The sequence below is a fragment of the Balaenoptera borealis genome, assembly GCF_965194805.1.
Source record: "Balaenoptera borealis genome assembly, chromosome: 8".
In the NCBI taxonomy this organism is placed as follows: domain Eukaryota; kingdom Metazoa; phylum Chordata; class Mammalia; order Artiodactyla; family Balaenopteridae; genus Balaenoptera; species Balaenoptera borealis.
Window position 1 is genome coordinate 110,982,904 of NC_138865.1, and position 23,012 is coordinate 111,005,915.

The 23,012-nt window shown below is 52.5% G+C and overlaps 1 protein-coding gene across 11 annotated transcripts in view; it reads right to left on the bottom strand.

The window, feature by feature from the left end:
- The window catches only part of DENND1A (DENN domain containing 1A), a 531,128-nt gene that overhangs the window by 19,384 nt on the left and 488,732 nt on the right, over window positions 1-23,012 (bottom strand). For 6 of the 11 annotated variants that reach the window (XM_082403255.1, XM_082403254.1, XM_082403249.1 and 3 more), the window contains one exon: window positions 1,985-2,073. In XM_082403255.1, coding sequence (XP_082259381.1) covers window positions 1,985-2,073 — 89 coding nt within the window. Of the gene's footprint in view, window positions 1-1,984; window positions 2,074-8,388; window positions 8,446-23,012 lie in introns of all 11 variants that reach the window. The other 5 variants (XM_082403252.1, XM_082403251.1, XM_082403250.1 and 2 more) reach the window with 1 other exon arrangement.

The following is a 23,012-nucleotide window of genomic DNA, read 5'->3' on the forward strand; positions in this document are numbered from 1 at the left end:
ATGTTCTAAAACATACCTCCCTATCTCCTGGCGGACCCGGGTCACTGTTACGCACGATCACAGAGAACCTGTCATTTGTTTTCTATCACTGCCAGTTTGCCAACCCACTAAACTAGCCACCCCTGCTCCCACTGGTTCATTTCAACCCCAAATGTTTCCCAAAAAGAAATCTAAAACAAGGCGTACTGCAAAAAAAAAAAAAAACCCCATAAACAAAAAACCCCACAAAAAGTGGTACTGACATAGTTCTGGTAATCTCCAGAATGATGGGGTTACCAAACACTGGCTCTTTGCATGTACTGACAAAGCAATCCCCTATCACTGGGCTGGAAAAGCAACAGTGTAAATAAACGTGGTGATGAAGTCCGAGCTCTAATCGGGAACCTGGCCACAAAATGGGTAATGTTTTTCTGTAGAACGAGAAGTGTTGTTGGTCCAGGGTGTTTTTGGTGCAAAGCAAGGATATTCTGGATTTGCATTTCAATATCTACAGGACCATGACCCTGTATCCCAGTACAGTGTCTAAAATATTTAGTCCAGTTTTAAAGAGATGGCTCTAAAGAAAAGTGACTAATTTCATTCCCCTAAGGAGAAATCTTTGGGGTCTGAGGCACTCTGAAGACATGCAGCATTTTCTCCACAAGGGGGCAATCATAATCCATGGCAGGGAAATAGTCCTCAAGATTCCCACCGTCCTATTGTGCACAGCAAAAGTTAAACCTACACCCAACTTCTGGAGTCCTACTTCCAAATTCTGCATCACCAAGCATCTCCCAAGACACACAGACACACAGACACACACAGGTTTGAGGGCTGTCTAGGTGGGCTGGTTCTGTAACAACATGAGAGTCTCAAGTGATACCATCCTATAAACCAGAGAATCCTGGAAGAGCTGAAGTGGACTGCAGCCCGAGCGAGGCCACAGCCCGACATCTGGGAATTATTTCTTCCTTTGGGCTCCTTTTCTGGCTAGGACGTGCCGTCTCCCGTCTCCCTTAACTTCCTTCCCTGAGAACTTTTCTGAAAATGAGGCCGACACGAGGAGCATTCCCCTCTTCACCCAAGGGACCTCAGGGTCTCAGGGGCAATTTTTTTTGGTTCCCCCAACAACCCCAGACCAAGATGGTTTCATGCACTTTTTCAGGTCATCACTGGAAGCCAGTGTGTAGCTGCTGAGCTGTCTGGGCAGAAACCACCGGCCGTGTGCCTTGGGGACGGAGGGAAGCACTGCACTCCTCTGATGGAAGCAGTGCTACCTTCTCCAGATGGCTCTGAAGTCGGGGCCGTGAGCAGCTTTAAGCCTCCCGCATTCAGACAGCTCAGCCTCTGGCCACTGCTTGTCCGCCTGCCTCGTCATTCCCCTCATCTACCCAATGTCTACCCAGCAAGGGACTCTAAGCTGGGTCCTATGCTTGGTACTGGGCATAAAACCCAGCACCTGTCCTGTGGAGCTCTGGGCCCAAGGGGAGGTAGGAAAGCAAAGTCATAATAAAATAAATGCTAAGGCACAGGTGAGCAAAGGTACTGGTGGGGGAGGGGTAGTGGATGAGGACAGTCCTGTGTGTAAATCTGAGCTCTGGAGACCTGGAGCAGCCCAGGCCTAGGAAGGTGGTGGCCCTCGTTAAATAGGTTGCCTCCTCGACCAGGTTCCTAACTCTCTTTTTCTGACCAGCTATCTTCAGCATAAGAAAAGGCCTAGAATCCTTTTCCGAGCTTGTTTGAGTACCCCTTGGGCGTCACCACTCAAAACCCAGCCCGGGTGCCCGGCTCCCTGGCCTCTGGGGCCTCCTGCTGCTGTGACAACTGCCAGCAGAACTGACACTGAAGATCAAGCCGTGTTCCCCGACTGACCTCTTTGTGAAACACCCGCTCGGGGCTCCAGGGAGGCCTTTCAAAGGCCGGGGCTGCCACATGGTCTCCACAAAGCGCTGGCCCCGCTGGGCTCCTGCAGACACAGGGGAGGGGAGAGCAGGGTACTACTCACTGTTCGGGGCTCGAGACGGACGTCCTCCGGCCTTCCACTGCCATGTTGCTCTTCGGTCTCTTACTGACGTGCGGCCGGGGAGGGCGCACCTGGAATGGGCACAGGGGGAAATCCCCAAGAAGGGCTCAGTTGGAAAAGCCGTACAGGAACATTCTCAAGATGCAGATAAGTGGCCCTAAAACAAACGCTGAGGAATTTTCACAGCATAGGTTCAAAGGCTCTGCTTATCGTGGAGACACGGCCGTTGAATTTGCAGCCGACCCGTGAACTGGAATTCTGTGGCCTACTCAAAGGGGAAAGGCTCTTCTGAAGGGCTGGGTGTCCTCATCTGCAGGTCGGGGGTGGTACCACCTGCCTCCTCTCAGGGCTGCCGCGAGGGTTCAGTGAGACACTGTCTGGGCAGGACCCGGAACAAAGAGGCTCTCATTAATGATGAGTCCCTCTTGCCTTCTCCTGGAACCTGGAAACCAGTTTGGTAGAGCAAAAAGGTTTCACTGAGACCTTGTTTTTGGGGTACATATGCCTATTTTGTTCTTTTTACAACTGGATTACAGGAGGCCTATTTTCCTCTCTAAGTGGGAGTGGGGAGAAGCAAATACTAACAGCTTTAGAGCGCCAAGAAAAGTCGTCTCTGTGCTGCCCTGGGCATCCCTGTGCAGTCCTCCTGAGCAGGGCTCGGCCTGGAAGTCACACAGCCTGTGTGGGCACTGCACTCACCACCCGGGCCTAGCTCAAGGGCTGGAAGTGGGCGTATTGACAGTGAAGTACACAGCCGCCTTGTCCACAGCCAGGCTGCAGCGGCAAGGCAGTTTTTTTCTGACCTGAGGCCTCTGAAAGCCAAGATGAGGGATCATATAAAAAGACACCCCCTTCTCCCACCAGAGCCCGTGATGAGAGTTAGGCTAAGAATTTCTAGGCGTCCTTAGAAGGATACTCATTTGGTCCAATCAACATTACCTGGCTTTAAATCTGGCACCATCATCTGAACAACACCAGAGAAGGACTGGAGAAAGCGAAGAAAGCCTATCTGTGAATTTTGTTGCCAGTAAGAATGAATGAGCAGCCCAGTGCGGGGGCCGCTTTCTCTCTGCAGATGAGGGACCACGGCAGGAAACGCCACGGATGCTGAGCTTAGCAGGCAAGACAGGGAAGAAGAGCACGTACACGCTCCAATCCCTGCCGCCCTCTTCCCTGAACCCACCCTCCCACCAGCCCCCAACCCAGCACTGGTGGGCGACACAACACAATGGCTTCGGAACACAGGTTACAGAAGTTGGCTGTATAAGAGGCAAGTCTTTACGAGTCTCATCAAGCCCTCACGTCCCCACACGTCTGACCTAACCAGAGTTTCTCCTGTGGAACGGCCTGATCTCAGCCTGGTTTGGCAAATCAGAGACGTGGTAAGAGCCAAGTGCGTTCCACCAAACTTGCTGTCTGCTCTGGGATTACTGTGAAGATCCAATGAGATGATGCGGGGAAAGTGCCAGTGCGGGGCCTGGCACACAGTGGGGGCTCAATAAACGCTCACCTTGTTTCTCTGTGACCTTATCAGTAACAAAAAGAAGACGGGGTGTGGGTGTCTCCAAATTAGAAGATGGCTCTATGATGGTCCTACCCTTGCCTAGCACCGTGCTCACTGCCTGGTTTACAGTGGCTCCTCAGCGAGATTTTTAGAAATGGATGCTGCTGCTTGGAACCTAAGAAGTGCCTAATAATGTTGCTATTATGATCACTGTTATTAGAACAGTGCCTGCCACAAAGCAGACATCCAGTCACTGGCTGCTGAATAAACGAGTGGATCCGTCCCCCACTCGTGCGAACCCTGAACTGGTTTCCCGGCCTAGAGCCGGACTCCTCTTGCAGCTGGTACACAGGATCACCTGGTTTGCACCTGACTTTGCACCACAAAGGCGGGGTGCAGTCAGGGGGGCAGCGCTGCCCTGCCCCGGAGGTCCCGGGCTGGGGCTTTGGGAAGGTCAGACATTAAGGCCCATTCGCCTGTCCTCGCCCACAGCTGCTCCTTGTACAATAGAGGCAGGTTAGGAATGTGAACTTGTGGCTGAAATGGGGGGATTAAGTTTGTGGCAACTTCAACTGAACTTGCAACGTGGTGAAACATGGGGAAAAAGAACAACAGAGCTAATTAGACGAGCTGAGCTGTCAGAGTGCCGCTGAATGGCTCAGCGCCAGCAAACAAAAGGAATGGGTTGGCAATCAGCAGGATCGATGGAGAAGACTGCTTCATTAGGGATGATAAACCAGACAGAGCAGGAAGGGGGGGGGCGGGAGGGGGAGGGAGGCAGCAAAGCGGGGGAGGGAGAAAGGCACGGCGGACCCAGAGACAGTCACCCGCGTGGCTGCAGACACACCCAGAGTCACACACACATCTGACTGGTGTGGACAAAGCAGACACAAAACAGCAGACACAAAATTGTACTCATGGACAGACAACCACCCAGAGACACGCACAGGCCTCGAGATACCAACATACCCAGTTTCACAAATACACACTCACAGAGGCACACACAGGAGGAGAAGGCACATGCACAAATCTCTCTCTCTCTCTCTCACACACACACACACACACATACACACACACACACACACACACACACAGCCGCAGACGTACAGCTAGAGCCGTAACCAGGCACAGACACACACAGACAAAATGGTTTAATTAAGCCTGAATCACAAGACGATACAGACAACTGGCCTGTCATATTTCAGCGATCACATCCGTCTTTCCGGGGTGCTTAGGAAGGGCGGGGGCTGGGGATGAGGGAAGAAACCACATGCACACACAACTACGACCGGCCCCACCAGTGCTAGGATCCCAGCAGCGCTGGGGGAGAAAATGCTAAACAGGGATTTGGAGCTCTGTTCAAGGGGGACTTGAGGGGAAAGTTGGGAAACCAGCCAATTCCCCACTGGATTTAAAACCTGAGAAATCTAAGTCGGCAGGGTTAAATGTGTATTGAATACAAAAGCACCGAGTACATTTGATTTTAATGGTGAGCAAGAAATAATAAATACAGAGCTTATAGAGCGCTTCACATGCAGCCGACCACAGCCTGCCTCTCCCCTGCACGCCCCGGCCCACTCCCCTGAGCCCACCAGACACTGGCAAGGCTTTCTTCTGCTTTTTTCCTTTTTCTTCTTTTTAAAAAGAAAATCTAAATCCTCTGGTCACATCTGAACTCCAGCCACAGGTGCCAGGCTACAAAGCTCCTTCCAGAAAGGCTGAATGGCTAGCCCCCAGGCTCCCACTACCCTGGGCCGATGGCCACACTTCTGCCCAGAATGTCTGCAGCTAAGTGACCCGGCAAAGTGTGGCTATGGGCCAGTGGCTCCTGACATGGGAGCTTGTCAGGCCATCTTCTTCGAGGCCCTTGAGGGTTTCCATAGCCCATGTGCCCCAGGTTCACCCCTAGTGTGCAGTGGTGCCCATTGGAAATGCTTGCATGAATGCACTCGGAGTGAACAGACCCTGGGGCACTGGGGAACGCAAGGCCAAGAAAGCACAAAACTTCTACGGCTCCCAAATTAGTCCCATAGTGACCCTGCTTGGCAGAAGGTGTTTGGGTTGGCAGAACTGGGGTACATGTACCCACCTCTTGCCAGGGACTGTGCTAGGTGCTACACATATATGACCTCACACCCCACCAGGAAGGTGTAGCAAGCCATTCTACAGATCGTGAAACTAAGGCTCAGAGAAGGTATGCATCTGGCCTAACATCACACAGTCAAGAAGTGTCCAAGCTGTGATTCAAACCAGGACAGGCCTCTCTGACTTCCAGGCCCAGGAGAATCAGTTCTGCTAGGTACCTGCCTCTTCAAAGTCTCATAACCCAAGGCGGGTGCAGCCCCGTGTGCCAGGCTGGTCACCTCCTGCACCAGGGCGGTGGCAGAGGCAGCTGCTGCTCAGGCTTTGCTCAGGGCAATATTTGCCTTCCCAAGTCCTCAGTCGCCAACGGATGTGGCTGAATTCCAGCCCCCTCGCCCCCCAATCTGTACGAGTCCCCACACTGGTGACACAATGTGGAGCCCACAGTAGCTGTCTCTAGTACCTGAGTTCTTCCAAGGGGAGCAATCCTGCCCTGGATCACACTTTCTAAGAGATTCCCTCACTGTCTTGGATCCTAGGTCTCTCCAAGGACTTCTGAGAGCTACCCTCTGGATGACTTTGGCTTGGGAGAGGCTGCTTGGTGAGGAGTGGGGAGAGGCAGGGCAGAGAGGCAGGCCTGGGCTCAAAGGCCAGCGTGGCCTCTTATCATCTCTGTGGTCTCAGCTGCCATTTGGGGAAACAGCATCTGCCTCCTCCAGGCTGTTGTAAGGACAAAGGAGCACAGTCTAGGCACACAAAAGGTGCTCAGTAAATATCAGTTCTCCTCACCTCTGCATGCCTGCCAGGATCTAACACTGCCATAGAGATTCCACAGGAAGCCCAGCCGGCTGCTGATGAATTTTTTCTCACCTGAAGGCTCTGCCCCAGTCCTTTGTACTCTGTGGAAATGGAGATGAAGGGTCTGGGGAGCTTGGTATGCTGAAAAGACCATGGGTTCTAGAGTCTGGTGACCCCTTTATGTAGTTGAGGGACTTGGGTTAAGTTACTGGGCTTTGGTTTTCTCATCTCTAAAACAGGTGGAGGCAATGCCTACTTCATAGAGTTACTGTGAGGCTCAGCTGGGTTGAGGTGGCCAAGAATGATTTGCCGACTATGAAAATCCTAGGTGAATGATGGTTATTAAGAAACTGGGTCATTCCTTAGAAGCTGTAAGATTTAGAAACCTGTTAAGTAGAGTAAGAACTGCTACTGTGTGCCAGGCACTGTGCTAGGTGCTTTACAAATGTCATCTATATCATGCTCACAAAATCCTCCATGAATGAGGGTGTATTAGAGAGAGAGGACAGAGGCTCAGAGAGCTTCAGGACCTGCCCAGAGTCACACAACTTTGGTCTCAAGCCTGGCTCTGTCTACTCCCCAAAGCCATGTTGCTAATGACTGTACTGAAATTCTCACTAAATCACACAAGCTTTGACCCAGAAGTTGGCTTCCTGTCCCCCAAAGTGGTTTCTTTTTGCCGTTTGTGACTTCCTTCCGGTGGGCAGAAACATTCCAGCCCCTCGACAGCAGTGCTGATCACGGTTTGACTGGGGTACAGGATGGATCTGTCACACGTGGTTGGAACTGCAGTGTCACGGCCGCCTCCACCCCAGCCCTCTAACTCCCGCATGCGGTAGGGAAGGGAAGGGAAACAGTGCCACAGAACTTTCCAATATCCGCGCAGAGAGCGGCCACCCAACCGATGCTGGGTACGTGCGCCTAGGATTCAAAACAGACACAGTTCGAGGGCGCTCCTAACCACTTCCGGTTTGGTGCTGCCCGATTCGAATCAATTTTTGCTCAAATAAACTCTTAAATTAAAAAAAAAGAGAAACAGATGCAGTTCAGCCTAGTCACCTGCACCCCTGGGCCGCCACACCTTTCGAGATGGATGCGGACACCGCAGTGGGGAGGGCGGGAGGGGCTGGGACTCCGGTTCGTGGGGAACTCTGAGGGCTGCTTTTGCTTGACTGCAAGAGTGGTGGCCGCTTTGAACAAGAAACAGAGAGACTCTTCTCTTGGTAAACAGCCCTCACTCAATGGTCCCGGCAAGTTTCCTTCCCACTTTAAGGGAACCTGCTAAAGTTATCAGGCCTCTCAGCATGACCAAAGTCTGAGCCCACAAGGAAAAGGACTTCACTGATGCTAAACATGGGACCCACACCCCATATGTTCCCAAGGTATTTCTCTTGAGAAAACACAGATGGGTCTCTTTCCCTTGCCCACCCAATCCCAGGTGTTGGTGGGTTTATCACATCTCATCCTGCTTTTCTGCCCTTACTTGGAGCTTCGCTTGGGAAGGTGGAGCCCCAAGTGAGGCCCAGGAGATGAGGCAACCCGGTCTCCATCTGAGCTGGCTCAATATTCTCTGGGCGTAGCCTCCACCCCCCAGGAAGGGATATCAAATGCATCTGCAAACCGAGATCTGGCGGAACAGACCCCTGCTGCCAGATTTCTGCTTCCTTTGTGAGGAAGAGGCAGCTGCAGCCTTTAAAGCTCATTGGCTAGCAACGTGGCTCAACCCAGGAGATGCGCTCAAACGATGCACACACGGCAAGCACACCACACAGCGACCCTGCTGCCTACAGCTCTGACCTGCGAGTCACCAAACTGATTCAGAAAAAGGAGAGAGAAGCCCAGAAAATGCAAGTCCAGGGACATGCCACACAGAGGGAAGCTGAATAACCCACTTCATGGTTTTCTTTGGCAAGGCAGCTGAGTTCAGACCCCCGAGGTTTAGTCAGGCGGGGAGATGGCTCAGGCAGTGTTAGGCGGGAGGGTAGTACCACCGGCTACTCACGGGCCTCGAGCGCTGTATCTTGGGAGGCGGCGGGCGAGTGGGATGGAGTCTCTGTGGCTGCATTAAAGCGGAAACTCAAGGAATCAGTACACACGAAGATGGTTTGATGCATTTCCACACACGGCTCCAAGCATTCAGCCACCCAAGCGGGAGCCCAAGGGCCATCCTCGACGCCTCCTGCTCCCTCGGCTGGTCACCGGCTCCTGCACATCCCATGTCTGAGGCCCTCCTCTCCACTTCGAGCCTGGATCACTGTAATCACCTCCCAACAGGGCCCCCACCTGGATCTCCTCAGCCATTCTCCACACAGGCCAAGGGGGATCTTCTAAAATGCAATGTGACCCTGCCACACCCCAGCTTCGAGACCTCTGCTGTCCCCGCCTGTCCTGGGGCCACCGTTCAACAAGGCCCTGGGCTGGCATTCCAAATTCTCCAAGACCTGGGTTCTGCCGTGCCCCACCCAGACCCCTCCCAACCTGTGCTCACCAGCAGACCCTCGAATGGCCTGAGGCTCTCATGCCTGCTTCCTGCCTGCCCAGCAGGTGGAATGACCAACCTCATCCTGATCTGCCTGGCAAACCTTTACTTGTCCTTCAAGAATTCGCCCAGGTCAGATGCTGCCTTCAGTGCTCTGACTTACCGCTCACTACCACCACGTATCTTCCCCTCCCCACCCCCCATTCTCCTTCAAATGTTCATTTCCTTAAGGGATTCATCCCTGTGCCTCGGGAAAAAATATCTGCTCAGTAAATGTCTGATGAACAAATAAAATTTGCACAAAATGCTTGATTTTTGAACTCAGGACTTGAATAAAAATCAATAGAGCACAGACCTCTTAGCTCGCTCCTCAAACCCTTTATCTCGAAAGTCAAGCTTTGTTCTGTCAATGGCCTGCCCACCTAGATGCCCTGGACAGTGGGGCGGATGGGCAGACAGAGTAAGGAGAGTAAAGGTCCACACTAGATCAAGGTCACAGACACTCGGTGAGCCCTGGGAGGCTTCCAGTTGGTTCCTCCATCAACCTCGCGGTTCACAGAGGTCCATCAGTACGCCACAAAGTCCAGACCTGCACCGCCCACTACAGGAGCCAATGGCCACACGTGGCGAGTCCAAAATAAGATGCGCTGTAAGTGTAAAATGCACGCTGGATTTCAGAGACTTAGTTTGAAAAGAGAATGTAAAATATCTCAATATTTTTTTATATTGATTATATGTTGAAATGAAAATGTTTTGGATATTTCAGTTAAATATATTATTAAAATTAATCTCATCTGTTTCTTTTTACTTTTTTAACGCAGTTACTAAAACATTTGGAATTCCATATGTGACTTGCATGTGTGGCTCCTGTTAGGTTTCTCGTGGACAGCACTTCAGAGCTTCACTTGGTTGGAGTGGTCCTCCAGGTAGTAAACTTGCCTCAGAACTCATTCTCTACAACCGACTCCCGGAGAGAGGGGCCATGTTTCAGGCGTCCCTGGATCCCTGGTGTCAGCACAGGGCCTGTCAGAGTGGCCTATGGAGAAAACTTGCCGACAGACTTGGTGGAGAATTGGGGTCCCTCATGGCACATCGAGAGCATATATGGATGGAAATAAAGTCTGGCTTCCCAGATCCTGTGCTGTTAGGAGTGCAGGCCAACCCGTGCTCGGTGACCCTTCTTCAGTTGGAGGCTATCTGGGGTTAGGATGCCACCCAACGAGATGAGCATGGCCACCCACAAGTGCATAGGCTGCTGCCCTCGTCCCAACCCCCTGACTCTCACACACAACCCCCACTTCCCCCATCACCCTCAGCTTCCCGTGTCCTCGGCCACTCTGCTTCTGGGTGACCTCCTTCTCTAGCCCCAGAGCCCTCACCACTAGTCACCTCTGACCTGCATTTCTGTCCCTGCTGGCGGGGGTGGCAGCGTTCAGGAGGTCACCTCTGGGGTCAGCCAATCTCAGACTGAACCCCATCCCTCCACTCATCCTGTGGCCCAAGATTTAACCATCAAGTCTTACTTTCCTCATTTGTAAATGCAGGTAATGGCACTACCTACCCAAGGGGGCTGTTAGGAAGTTTCAGTGAGAAGATGCTCGCCAAGATCTTTAGCCCGTAGACGCCAGCAACTATCACCATTATCAGGTTTCCCTGCCTCCAGCCTCTCCCCTTCCCAATCTATCTTCCATGCTTATTCCAGAGTGGGCTTAAAAAAATACACGCCCAATTATGTCATTTGCTAGCCTAAAGCATCTCAGTGGAAGGCCGGCATCTCCCAAGGTGTCTTCTGAGAAACCATCCTGGGAGATGCATTGTATGAAAGAAGAAAAGGGGGTTCCCCAGCCAGACAAGTCTGGGAAGTGCTGTGTCTTGCTCCATTTGGGGATTCACAGGGCTGGTTAGCACAGCAAAGGCTGCCAACCCTTGCAATAAAACACCCTACCGTGAACAGGCAAAACACTATTAACTCCTTTTTTTTTTTGGTAAAAGTCCTGTTTCCCACATTTATTTGAATATAGACTCACTTCCCCTATAACACCTGTTAATATCCCCTGGAAAATGTTAATTGAAGTGCTCAGAGCCCTCCGGATTCTGGGCCCCACCCATAAGCCTCTGCAATCTCATCTCTGGTGCATCTCCCCCACCAACCCCGCCCCGCTCAGCCCCTTGCTCTCCCTGAAAGCTCAGGTGTCTTTTTAAGTTTTTTATTTTTTTTTACTTTTGGCTGCAATGGGTCTTCGTTGCTGCGCGCGGGCTTTCTCTAGTTGCGGCGAGCGGGGGCTACTCTTCGTTGCGGCGCGCGGGCTTCTCACTGTGGTGGCTTCTCTTGTTGCAGAGCACGGGCTCTAGGCGCAAGGGCTTCAGTAGTTGCAGCACACGAGCCCTAGAGCGTGCGGGCCTCAGTAGTTGTGGTGCGTGGGCTCAGTAGTTGTGGCTCGCGGGCTCTAGAGCGCAGGCTCAGTAGTTGTGGCGCATGGGCTTAGTTGCTCTGCGGCATGTGGGATCTTCCTGGACCAGGGCTCGAACCCGTGTCCCCTGCATTGGCAGGCGGATTCTTAACCACTGTGCCACCACGGGAGTCCCTCAGGTGTTCTTGAAACACCTTGCATCTCCTTTTGTCTCACTCTTGGTGCCTCTTATTTGTCCTTCACTGTCTGGCTCAAGCACTGCCTCCCCCAGGAGGCCCTCCCTGCCCTTCCCTGAGGAGCATGGGTCAGGTGCTCTGCTCCCCATGTATTCACAGCACAAAGGTTGTAATTATCAGCTCACTCATCTCATTTCTCTGTTTATCTAGTATGGTACTGGCTAAATAGGTACTCAGCAAAGATTTTTGGCTGAAGCTTCCTGGCACATGTAGAAACTCAACACATGTTAGTTCTCTAGATTCTGTGATTAATTTATTTTGCTTTGATTGTCATCAGGAAGTGCTAGTTCTTTTGCAACTGAATTTATAAACGGTGGGAGGAAAGCAGCCTCTTGACCACACCTAACCTAGAAGCTAGTAAACCAGGGGAATTTATAGACACCAAGAAATGGTAACGTGGTACAAATGTCCTGAGTGTGGCCGTGAGGACCCACTGCAGGGATGCCGGGTATATCACAGCAGCTCCCTCAGGGCAAGGCACACAGTGGATGCGCTGCTAAGAAGCTTCTGCTTCTTGGAGGGGAGGAAGTAGTAGGGCTGTTGGGTCATGGTGGTTGCAGTTTCCCAAATATGCTGGGTGGCATGACAGTGGGGGACACAGGTTGGGGAGAGCTGAGTACTCTGGGGACAGTTAGAACAGCCCATAAGGTGGGGTGGTGGTGACTTGGCGGGAGGAGGGGGTGAAGGGAGAAGCTAGGGGAGAATCAACTCAACATACCGTTTTCTAGAACGTGGCTCCAGTGCTGGGCAAGCTGAATCAGGGAGTAACTGAACGTGGGGCTGTAACAGGGTGAGGTCCGACACGACTGCGGAGCCAGCCAGACACAGTGAAAGTCATTTCCGTGAGCCGGGGTCCCCACCCTCGACCACACTCCCTGAGGGCTAGGGCCAGTGCGCGCTTGTCTGTCTCTTCCCACGGCTCTGGTGCCAGGAGCTTATCCTTCCACAGACAAGGAGACAGACTGGAGCGGGGGAAAGTGACCTGCTCCCAGGCCGCCTGACTGCCAACCCAGGGCTCCTCCCACTGCTGGAGGAAGAGGAGGCAAAACCAGAAGAGCCTTGGAGCTGAGAAATCAAGAGGTCTGGGCACTTTTGCAGAGAAATCATGTCACATGTGATCCTCAGTACCCTAGATACACTGACTGCTGATTCTTAAGCGAGTTCAAAAAGGCTGGGCCTTTGGCAATCTTTGGCTAAGAAGAGTTCTGTTCAACAGTTCATCTGGCACTTCCTGAGCTGAGCTGTGGCAGGAGGGATGGGGGTGCTGGCACCTGCCTTCCTGAAGGTCACGTGTAGTCGGGAAGCAGATTCACTCTCCCATGCATAGTGATGGAAAAACTACCTGGGGCCAGGGCCTGGGGATTCAGGAGACTAAGACACAGTCTGTCCTTAAGGAGTGTATGGTCTAATGGAATTTGACCCACATCACGGAAAAATACCTTTCTTAGAGTACAAAGAGCATTTGGGCTAAAACCCCAAGAAACATACTTTGGGTGGAAAGACTCACGTGCATGTCTTGGTTCTGTCATTTTCTAGTTGAGTTCAATACTGGCTCTGCCATTTGGCAAGTTATTTAATCTAAGCCTCAGTTAACTCTTCTGTAAAATGGAAATAACTCCTGAGTCACAAGCACTGGTGTGAGGGTGCTACACGAGTGCATTACAGCTGTGGGAGGCTCTGGTCTGGCAATCTGCTGATGAAACGAGACCATCCAATCCTCCGTCCTTCCCTTAAACCCATCAGTCTCCCCAGAAGAGTCCTGTGAATGTGAGGACCTTGGTTTTTCAAGGCAGTGTGCTGTGAGCAAGGCGCTGTTGAAAGGGACTGGATTTTACTAATCTCTTCTATTTACATGATGCGTTTTCCTTTCAAAGCATTTCTACTTCCCTTCTTTCCTTTGAGCCTCACATTCCCTGGTGAGGCAAGTTAGAGGAGGGTTATTTCCCTGCAATAGAGGCAAGAAACAGGAGGCCCAGAGAGGTTAAGTGACTAGTATGAGGTCACAGAGCTAGTAGCAGGAACTAAAACAAGCAGGTATCCTTAGTCCATTGTGCTATCCTTGTCAACCAAAACTTCCAAAGTCATCTGGAATCATTTCTGATTCGGTTTTTCTAACCCTTATCCCTTCCGAAGTTGGACAGTGTTGTTAAGAGATGTGTGCCGGGCTTCCCTGGTGGCGCAGTGGTTGAGAATCTGTCTGCCAATGCAGGGGACATGGGTTCGAGCCCTGGTCTGGGAAGATCCCACATGCCGCGGAGCAACTGGGCCTGTGAGCCACAATTACTGAGCCTGCGCGTCTGGAGCCTGTGCTCCGCAACAAGAGAGGCCGCGATAGTGAGAGGCCCGCGCACCGCGATGAAGAGTGGCCCCCGCTTGCCACAACTAGAGAAAGCCCTCGCACAGAAACAAAGACCCAACACAGCCATAAATAAATAAATAAATAAATAAATAAATAAATTAAAAAAAAAAGGAGACCTGTGCCTTAAGAGAAAAGGCTGGTGAGAGAATGACTGACATCCTCCCCTTCCCTCCTTATTTGAGCATCTCTTTCCAGTGCTTTCCAAAGGAGATTCACGTGTTGATTCATTCAACAAACAATGCAGTATACTTTGTACAGGCAAGGGGCACACCAGTGAATAAGACCCAGTCCTGCCCTCAAAGGGCTCCCACTCTGATGGTGGGGTTATAATACAGGTGGGAAGAGGGGTGCTGAGGTCTGTGGAGGTGCCAAGGAGGGGCTCTTCTACCCGATGGGAGTGGTATGGAATTTAGGTGCATGAGATGGGAACCCCAGTGATCCAACAAAACCAAGTGAGGGTGAATATGAGGATGCGTCAGGCCAGGAGGAACGGCTGGTGGGTGGGTGGGTGAGTGGGGTCACGTAATACAAGGCCTTGAACGTCAGCCTGAGAAGTGTGGATTTCCTACTGAGCGCAGTGGGAGGGATTTAGGCAGGGAGGGACATATCAGAGGCCTTGGTGTCAAAGATGGATGGGAGGAGGATGGGTGGGCTCCTAAGGACAGACACTCCCTTCCGGCCAAGGGGGCCTGCCCAGACCTCCATGTTGTCAACTCGCCAGCTGGCGTGTAACTGCTGGGAGATGTGAACATGAGAGGGTAAGCTCCAAAGTGTGATTGACATGGAAGTCCCAGAGAGGAGAGGAACTCTTTTGGCCTCTGATGGTCTCTGCCTGACCCTCGGCGTTTATATCTGTCAGCCATGTGGGCCAGGTGAGTATGCTCATTGGATATGAAACCCACATTTATGAGGACAGCATCTGATTTGCAGTTAATTTGTTGATGCAGCAAAACACATTGTTTCCAAAAGGTCAGGAGGGGAAGCCGTGTTGGAATAGCAACTTAATTACCTGGGTGGCATGGATGAGTGGGCGCCCTACACAGGGCTGCAGGGTGGAAAATGCTTCACTGCCAGGCGCGGACTTGGGGCAGAGAGTGAAGCGGGGGCAGCCTGCGAGGTGGGCAGAACTGAAGCTCTGGTGGCCCGCTGTGTTCTAACACCTAACCAGCGCATTTGCTGTCCCGGGAATGAGGGTCATTATTCCATTTCACAGGTGAGGGGAGGCAAAGACTTGCCCAGGGTCACACCGAGCGGTGGATGACAGGCCTTCGGAAGAGGGTCAAAGAGCTTGTCTCAAGTTAATTGCGCACTAGGGCAGGAGTCCTGTGATGGATTTGGGAGGGGCCCGCTGTTTGGGAACCGGTGCACAGATTTCCTCAGTCCCCATGGAGGACACACCTTGGACTATCCCTTTAACATCCCTTTAAGGTCAGAATCAGCCTCCCGTTTTCACAGCTGGTAGAGCAGACTCAGGGAGGGCAAACAGGCGCTACCTAAGGCCACACAGAAGGTGAAATGTCAAAGTCAGTGGGCGGACAGGCCAGACCCCAAGCGGGGACCGGTGGTGTGGGGAAGGGGGCAGAAGATCGGAGATGCCCGAGGCCTCAGGGATCAAGCAGCTTCATTGAAGGCCGAGGTCTATGCGTGCAAAGCTTGGGGTGGGGAGGCAACCTGCTTGAGGTGGCAGCCAGAGCCCCCGCCGTGACCCTTTCTGAGGGCCAGAGAAGGTGCGGCGTGCCCCATGGCAGCTGGAGGCATGAGAACGGTGGCCTCCAAGGTCAGCCTCAAAGGGGGTCTCAGGTCCTTTGGGTCTGAATGGTGTTCTGAACTGTCCCTTTTCTGTCAGACTCCCATCTAGCTCACCTGGAAGGGGCTCTGGCATCCCCAAAGGGGAGGCTGGGTAGATGCTGGGGGCTTCTCTGTGCCAGGGATGTGCCCAACCAGATATGCTTCCAGGAATGGAGAGGGTGAAAGAGAAAATTCACAATTAAACCCTGTTACTGTTTAATGAGGGAAGAGTTCACCTGGTTAATTTTCCTGGCTAGTAGCCACATCAATGCTCTGACCTGTGCATGAAATGGCCCTGGTTGGGAGAGGAAGACAAAGCTTTCTGTGGCTTTACAAAAGGCCTCTGGGCTGAGAGCAAGGCTCCTCTACTCCTCGGGAAGGGAGAGCCGCTATTATGCAAGGTATGAAAATAAAAGAGGGCTTCTTTTGATAGGCCTCCAAAAAGGAGTGTATTGAAGCTATATTTGTGTGGAGTGTCTCCTTTGAAATGCCCAACCAGCTCACTCGGGCACAGCTCTCGCCTGTCCCCCAACTCCTGTCATTATCTTGAATCCTCTCGTCCACACTTGATAGAGCTGATCCTGCTTGTTGGGGAGGATCAAATGCTTGCCTTCGCTTCAGAGTGTCAGCAAGGATGCTGGAGAAGACTGAGCGCTGGTGTCCTACAGCACTCGCTCTGTGCCAACAGCACTGGGCAGGCCCTGGGCCCCCACAGGGGACCCTGGGGTCCTCGGGCCCTGCAGCTATCTGCAGAGGTAACTCTCAGCTCCAGGCTCTAATCTGGGAGGGATGCTCATGGAAAGACACTGCACAGGATGGACCTCTGCATCAGAGCTGAGGAAGAAGTTTCCATCCTGCTCGTACACGATGACAAGGTGCTTCTTCATGGGAAAGGGAGGCTGGGAGGGGCCTCATCCTGGAGCACCCTCAACGGGCCAGGTGCTACCCAGTATATCTCAGTCAGTCCTAAAACTCTGCATAGAAGCCCTTCCATAATCCCTCCGGCCCCAATTCACACAATACGTTAGGAAGCTGGTTGTCGGACTCCGGGGGGAGGTTCCCACGTGTCTGCAACTCGCTGTCCTGAGGCACCCTCTGCAGGGGTGCTGGGGGCTGAAGGTGGCCCTCGAAGAAAAGCTGTAGCACCTGCTGTCGTCTCTGGAGAGGGGCTGCCGGGGACTCAGCCGCCCCAGCAAGTCACCTTGTGAGGCCATTCTCTCTGCTGGGCCCCGGCACTCTGCGGCGAGTGAGAGCTGAGCTGAGAGGCGGCTCCTCCTGGTCCTGAGAGCAGTGCATTCTTCCCCGATGTTGACAGGAGTAGTATTTTGTAGTGGTGCTGGTTAATTTGTAGTGGCATTTGTGGTTTGAAGCCTTGTCAAGATCCCTGATTACTTCCCGTGCAAGGAGCTCGGCTGATGGGGAAGTTCACATGCTGAACAAAAGCAGCGAGGCAGCTGTGAGGGAAGGCTGCGAGGGGGCCGGGTGACCCCAGGCCGCTTGGGGGACAGAGGCGGGGGAGGGAGGGGGCCAGCAGTGGGGCGGGGGAGGGGAGCCCTTTGTTTTTAGTCAGGTGCAGCTGCTCGGTCTGAATAGGTGGCATCCCATTGGCGGCCCGAGGTCAGGCAGCAGATGCGGGCCGTGGCTGGGCAGGGGCAGGGAGCCTTGCTGACGCGTGCCATTCTCTGCCCAGACAGAAACAGGACGCGGGGGCTTCACTGCTACCTACATGGGGGCAGCCATCTGGGATGCCATCAAGGGTGCCTGGGTGACATTCCCAGGAGGTTGGGGATGCCAGGAGGGGCTTCCAGATGTTAGGAGAGAGAATCCCCCCCTGACAGAGGCAGGGGGGCTGTTTTGAGGCACTTGCTATGTTCCAGGTTCTGTACTAGAAACTCTACCTGTAAGGTCTCTAATGATCCCAACAACCCTGCAGAGAAGGTAAAATCCCCATTTGGCAGATGAAGAAACTGAGTCTGCATGGCTCAGTGACTTGCCCACGCCTCACTGCTAACAGGTGGCCAAACCAGGCTCCAGACCCAGGTAAGTCTGACCCCAAAGAAGCCCACACTCCTTCCATCAGACCCGGTACACAAACGGCAGAAGGAAGATGCTGAATCTTAACCCCTTGAGAATGGGGGGGGAGGGCGCTTCCCTCTCCCTGGGGAGTTCTTCCCCCCAATATCCTCTTGAGTTTTTTGTCTTGCTAAGTCCATTCTGACCACACAGAAAGGTTTGTCTTTGCAGCCGCCTACACTTCACCAGGCCTGTGTCCTGACTTGGGGAGGGTTTGCTCGGTGCGTTTAAGGGCTGGGGCCAGCTCAGCAAAACCAAGGCTAATTTATCATCTCTGGAATGGTGTCCACCCCAAGCAGTACTACCACTAGGAAATTAAAATAAAGATCTTCTCCCGATTTTGCAGTAGTATGGATAGGATCGCATAGCATCTTCCGGAAAGGGAGTCTGGTGATTACGACAGCTTCCGCGCTGCTCTCCCTGCCACCAGCTCCCCCTGCCCCAGTCCACCCGCAGCCCGGGGAGCTGGTCATGTCCTTCAGACGGTTCTCGGCAGGCTATTCGAGACCCAGTCCCTGGCCCACCCACCCCATATTCCACCCCACCACAAGCAGCCCATTTTTCCAGCCCTGCAAAGACCTGCCCAGCCACTCATGTGCCACAGCCCTTCACAACGCACGTGCTTGTCCTGGGTGCCCTTCCTGCACCTGCCTACCTGGTGGATTCAGCTCATCCCTCAAGCCTCCGTCCCTTCCCTGGAAGCTACCCCTCTCTTCCTGGCTGGATAGAGCCTGGCTTCTTTCTTCTGTCCCTCCCCTAAAGACGAGGGGTTCCTCGAGAGTGCTGTGGCATCTTGGTCACATCTGGATCCTGGTCACATCTGGATCCTGGGCTCTAGGCACAAGGCCTGCACACGGTGAGTGCAAAGTTAAATGCTCACCCAAGACTGTGGGACTAGCCTCAAATGGTCAGTAAGGCCGTTGCCCAGCATTTGACTAACGTGGACCAACTAGTTGTCATCCTATCACTGAGTCTCACTGTCCACAAGGCTGGCAATGTTTCTGATCAGGAAAAACTCCCAACCTAGAGATATCCTGGTCTAACAGGTTGAGCCCAAGGCCACCCTGAAGAGCAAGAGACTTTTCGAGGAGAATGCAAAGGTGGGAAGCTTAGATGTGAAATATCCCCAAATTTCCCCAGTGTCTGTTAAAGACAGACAGTCAGGTTCGCCAGACAGAGGTTTTTTTTTTTTTTTTTTCCCTTCCCTCAGAACAAATGGATGGAGAACCTGTTTTTAAAATTCCTGGACCCTGGCATACATTTCTATCTGTGTCAAAGTCTAGCCCTCCACCGCCTCAGCAGAGTTTAAAATCCTAGCTAATAGGTTAACAACTGTTTTTCTTCAGCTTCAAATGAAGAATATCAGAAGGCTGGGGGGGAATGCAGCTCTCCAATTTGTACGGACTGCACACAGCTCCCCGCAACGTGTGTTTGACAGGACTGACATTCTGTACCGCTGTGAGATGGGAAAACGTGTGACATTTTTATTCATGGTGGCGTACGCCCTTGTAATGATCAGCTCTGGTCGATGTGCTTACCGCAGCAGCCCCAGAGCCCTCGGAGAACAAACAGGAACCCAAGGTGCCAGCAGTTCGACTGCCTTATTAAACACCGCCAGGATCCTAACGAAGACCAACTGCTGGAAAATCTCACTGTCAAATCCTCAAGGACATTGTCAGTGCACAGCTAACTGCATATATTTTTCATTTAAAATACTGAAATCCAGCATTGTGCCATTACAACCGAGGGGAGGGGCACCCACTCCAGCGGCCATTCTCTCGGCTGCCTCTTCGGAGCTCCAGATGCCCAGTGGGGTTCAGGGCTGAAAAAGGGGTGGCGGAGATGGGAAACTGACTTTCTGAAAACCCAGCCCAACCTTCAGGGTGAAAGGCTGAAAGTTACAGGGCTCTGGTGAGAGTCACTTAAACTTGGAAAGTCGATCCACTGGCTCCCTCCTAAGTCTGAGCCAATCTGCATAATGAGAAAATCCGTTTCCCCCAGCCGGCCGTCTTCCTGTAGGTGCAACCCATCGCATCCTGCACCTTGGTGCTAATCAGCCTGCTGCTTGGCGGCAGACCTTAAGACATCTGCAGGAACACATGGCCGTGGTAGGTTTCACACCTCGGCAGCAAAGCTGTGTGTCAGGGTGCCCACCTGCAATCTCACCACTCGCCTCAATTCCAAGGCCTCAAGGTCAGTGTGCAGGAGGACCCCTCCCTTCAGCGGTCGTTTTGAATCCGGATGCACACTGATGGATGGAAGCCAATCACATGGTAGACCCTGGAGCTTATCGTGGTTGTTACGTGGGGTGGTTTGGTTATGGCTGCACACGCTAACGTACTGATGTATTTACCTTGTAAACATGTATTATTTATGCAGTGCCTCTATTTCCATACTCCAGCCCTGATGCACCAAGACATACTCTGCTATTTATTTATGGGGTCCTTGGCATAACGGGCCTAACAAGATGCCCATGTGTGGTTCTTGCAGGTTTGCAACAAACCGTACGTGGTTGGCTGAACAACTGGATGTTCTCCATCCATCACAGACAGAGGCTTGCATTTTAAGGGGCTGTCTGTAAAGCTGGTTTAGCATAATACTGTACATCATCCTTGGCAGAAATGCCCTGGGATGCTGAAGAGCTGGCAACCCAGTGAGAAGGAGCCCTAACCTTTCCTACCCTGGGATGGGGCATGGGGTAGAGTAAGCCATGGGTACCCTGGTTACAGGTCCCAGAGCAAGGGGGGAAAGGAAGGAGGATGGTAGACAGCCCCAGGGCAAAAGCAGGACAGTGAGGGTGGAGGTACCCTGTTCCTCTCAGCTGGCCATTTTGTCCTTCTGCAGAGCCTTTCCACATTGACCCCGTATATCCCAACAGACACTCCTTTCATCATGTGCTGCGCCTCAAATCTCATTAGAGCATGCTGGCTAGAGGAAGAGAAATTCAGCCTGCGTCCAGCCCTGTGCCATTCCAAGGTGAACCTCAACAGCTCCCATGGAGGGCATCCAGCGGGCCACGGCGCTCTGTCCCTTTGGTCTCCTGGACCGCTCTCCCATCGTTCCCTCATCCTCACATCCCACGAGCTCTCATCTGAGTGCTGGCAGCATTGTTAGTGGTCTCCTGGCCTCACCTGCTTCCACCCCTTCTAGCAGTGGCCCAGAGTGAATGTTCCCAGATGCCATTCTCTTGAATATAATCCCTCACTGGCTCCTGACACCCACAAGATATGATTCAAGCTCCCCCAGGGCCTGGCCCCTGCCTACCTCCGCAGTTTAGCTCCTGGCCCTCACCAGCTGCCTCTACTAGCATTTCTCTTTCTGTATGGTTTGTTCACTGTCTCTCCCAGACAAAGAGTGCCATGGAGGCAGGGCACACATCTCATTCCTTTGCAACCCTGGGGACTTGGACAGGGCTTGGAGTTTGACGTGCCTCATAATATGTTAGATAGGTGAAGGAATGAATTAATGAAGGCATAAAAAAGTAACTCAGAGTTCTGCCTGGCAAAAAACTCCAAGGCATCAGGATTTTTAATCACAAAGATAGGAGGGCAGCAGGGGAAGAATTCTTAGCTGGTCATCATGGTTTGGGCAATGGAAAGTGTTTGGTAGATAGCTCTGGGGTGAAAGTGGCCCTCTGTCCTGCCCTGTCTCTGTGGAGAGAACTATCCCCTGGTCAGCACACCTGGAGAGCCACCATCTCTGCTGACCGCTTCACTCCACCTGGCCTCCCGAGGCACCATCTTGCCAAGGCTCCATCTACTGCCCCTCTGGAAACACTCTCTATCAACCTCTCCAGAAAGTGCAAACAGGGATCCATCTAGAAGGCGTTAGGGAGTAGCGCATCCCAAGGAGGGCTGAGAGGTAGCTGTAACCATGGAACCATACGGCTGAGGGGCAGTAACATCTCAGAAATTCAGTTTAAACTGCTGCCAGGCAATGTTAATCCCCCATCACATTTTGCATGTTAAGTGGGATATAATCAGCGATCCCTTGGGAGAGGTCCCTTTTATACATTCTCTTTTAGTACTTTTATTACATTTTAAAATTCTTTGCAGTATAAACTAAATGTGATTCAATATTCCAGAAGACATGGAACTAAGCAGACTGACAATAAAACTAAGCTGGCAAAAACAACGACCTAAATTAGGGACATGGTCAGTGCCATCTCAGATGCAGCGTGCAGGAGGCTGGCAAGCAGCCTTTGCTGCCAGGGAGCTGTCGTCACCACCAAGCTGTCCCAGGTCAGCTGAGCTGGGCAGTATGATGGAAGAAGCCAGGGTCTTGAATCTGAATCCATCCTACCAGCCAGGGGATTACGCCGGACCCTAGCGAAAAGTGGGGCACTCGTGGTCCCTCCTGCATCAGTCTGGGGACGATAACGTGAGAAGGTGCAAACACCTGCCGAGCATACTGCCCAGCGCCCAGCAGGCACTCAGAAGGGCAGCACCACTGTTGTTCTTACCCCTGTGTTAAGGAATCCAGGGCTCTGTTAGGTTTACTCTGGGGAGGAAGCAAAGTCTCAAATCCAGAGAGCAGCCATCAACCTTAGCCAGGAGTGGGGGAGAAGGAGAACAGTGACCTTGACCTCCCTAGCCACCCTAAGCCACACTGCTGGAGTCTAAGCGTGCCCCAAACCACTGGCAGCCACAACCAGATACCCCAGGAACCAGAAGGAACTGAGGCAGAAGGCTCGATGAGGGGGGTACAGTGAGGGGAGGGCCTGGGGTCCAGCATCAGGTAGACCTGGTTTGGAAATCTTGCTCTGCCACTTACTGTGTGACCTTGGGCAAGTTGCTTAACTTCTCTGAGCATCAGCTTTCTGGGGATAATAATAACCGTATCAATCTCACAGGGTTGTTGAGAAGATGCAGTGAGATGATACTTGTGGAGGGGTTTGCATGAGAATGAAAACTGACCCGACACATCCGACCCCCTCCTCAGCCTGCCACTTCTCAGGTAGTCCTTGACACCCCTTCCCCCAGGCACGGCCAGGTTAATCATTTACCTCGTCCACAGCAGGGCTCAGGGATTGATGGGGGACAGTGTGACAGGCAGCTCCGGGCACAGCGCTCCCGTGGCCACAGGGCGGGGACTCCCCACACCGGCAGTGACGCTGAGCTGATTCTCCCGGAGGATCGTGCTTGTGGGATAGAATTTATTTTCAATATTTTATGTTCTATTTCCCCTTCCCTACTGGGATAAACTCTCCACCTTTGGCACATAGAATTCTAATCTGAGAAAATGCCTCCTCTGGCCTCGCTGAATCAGATTTCCTGCTCT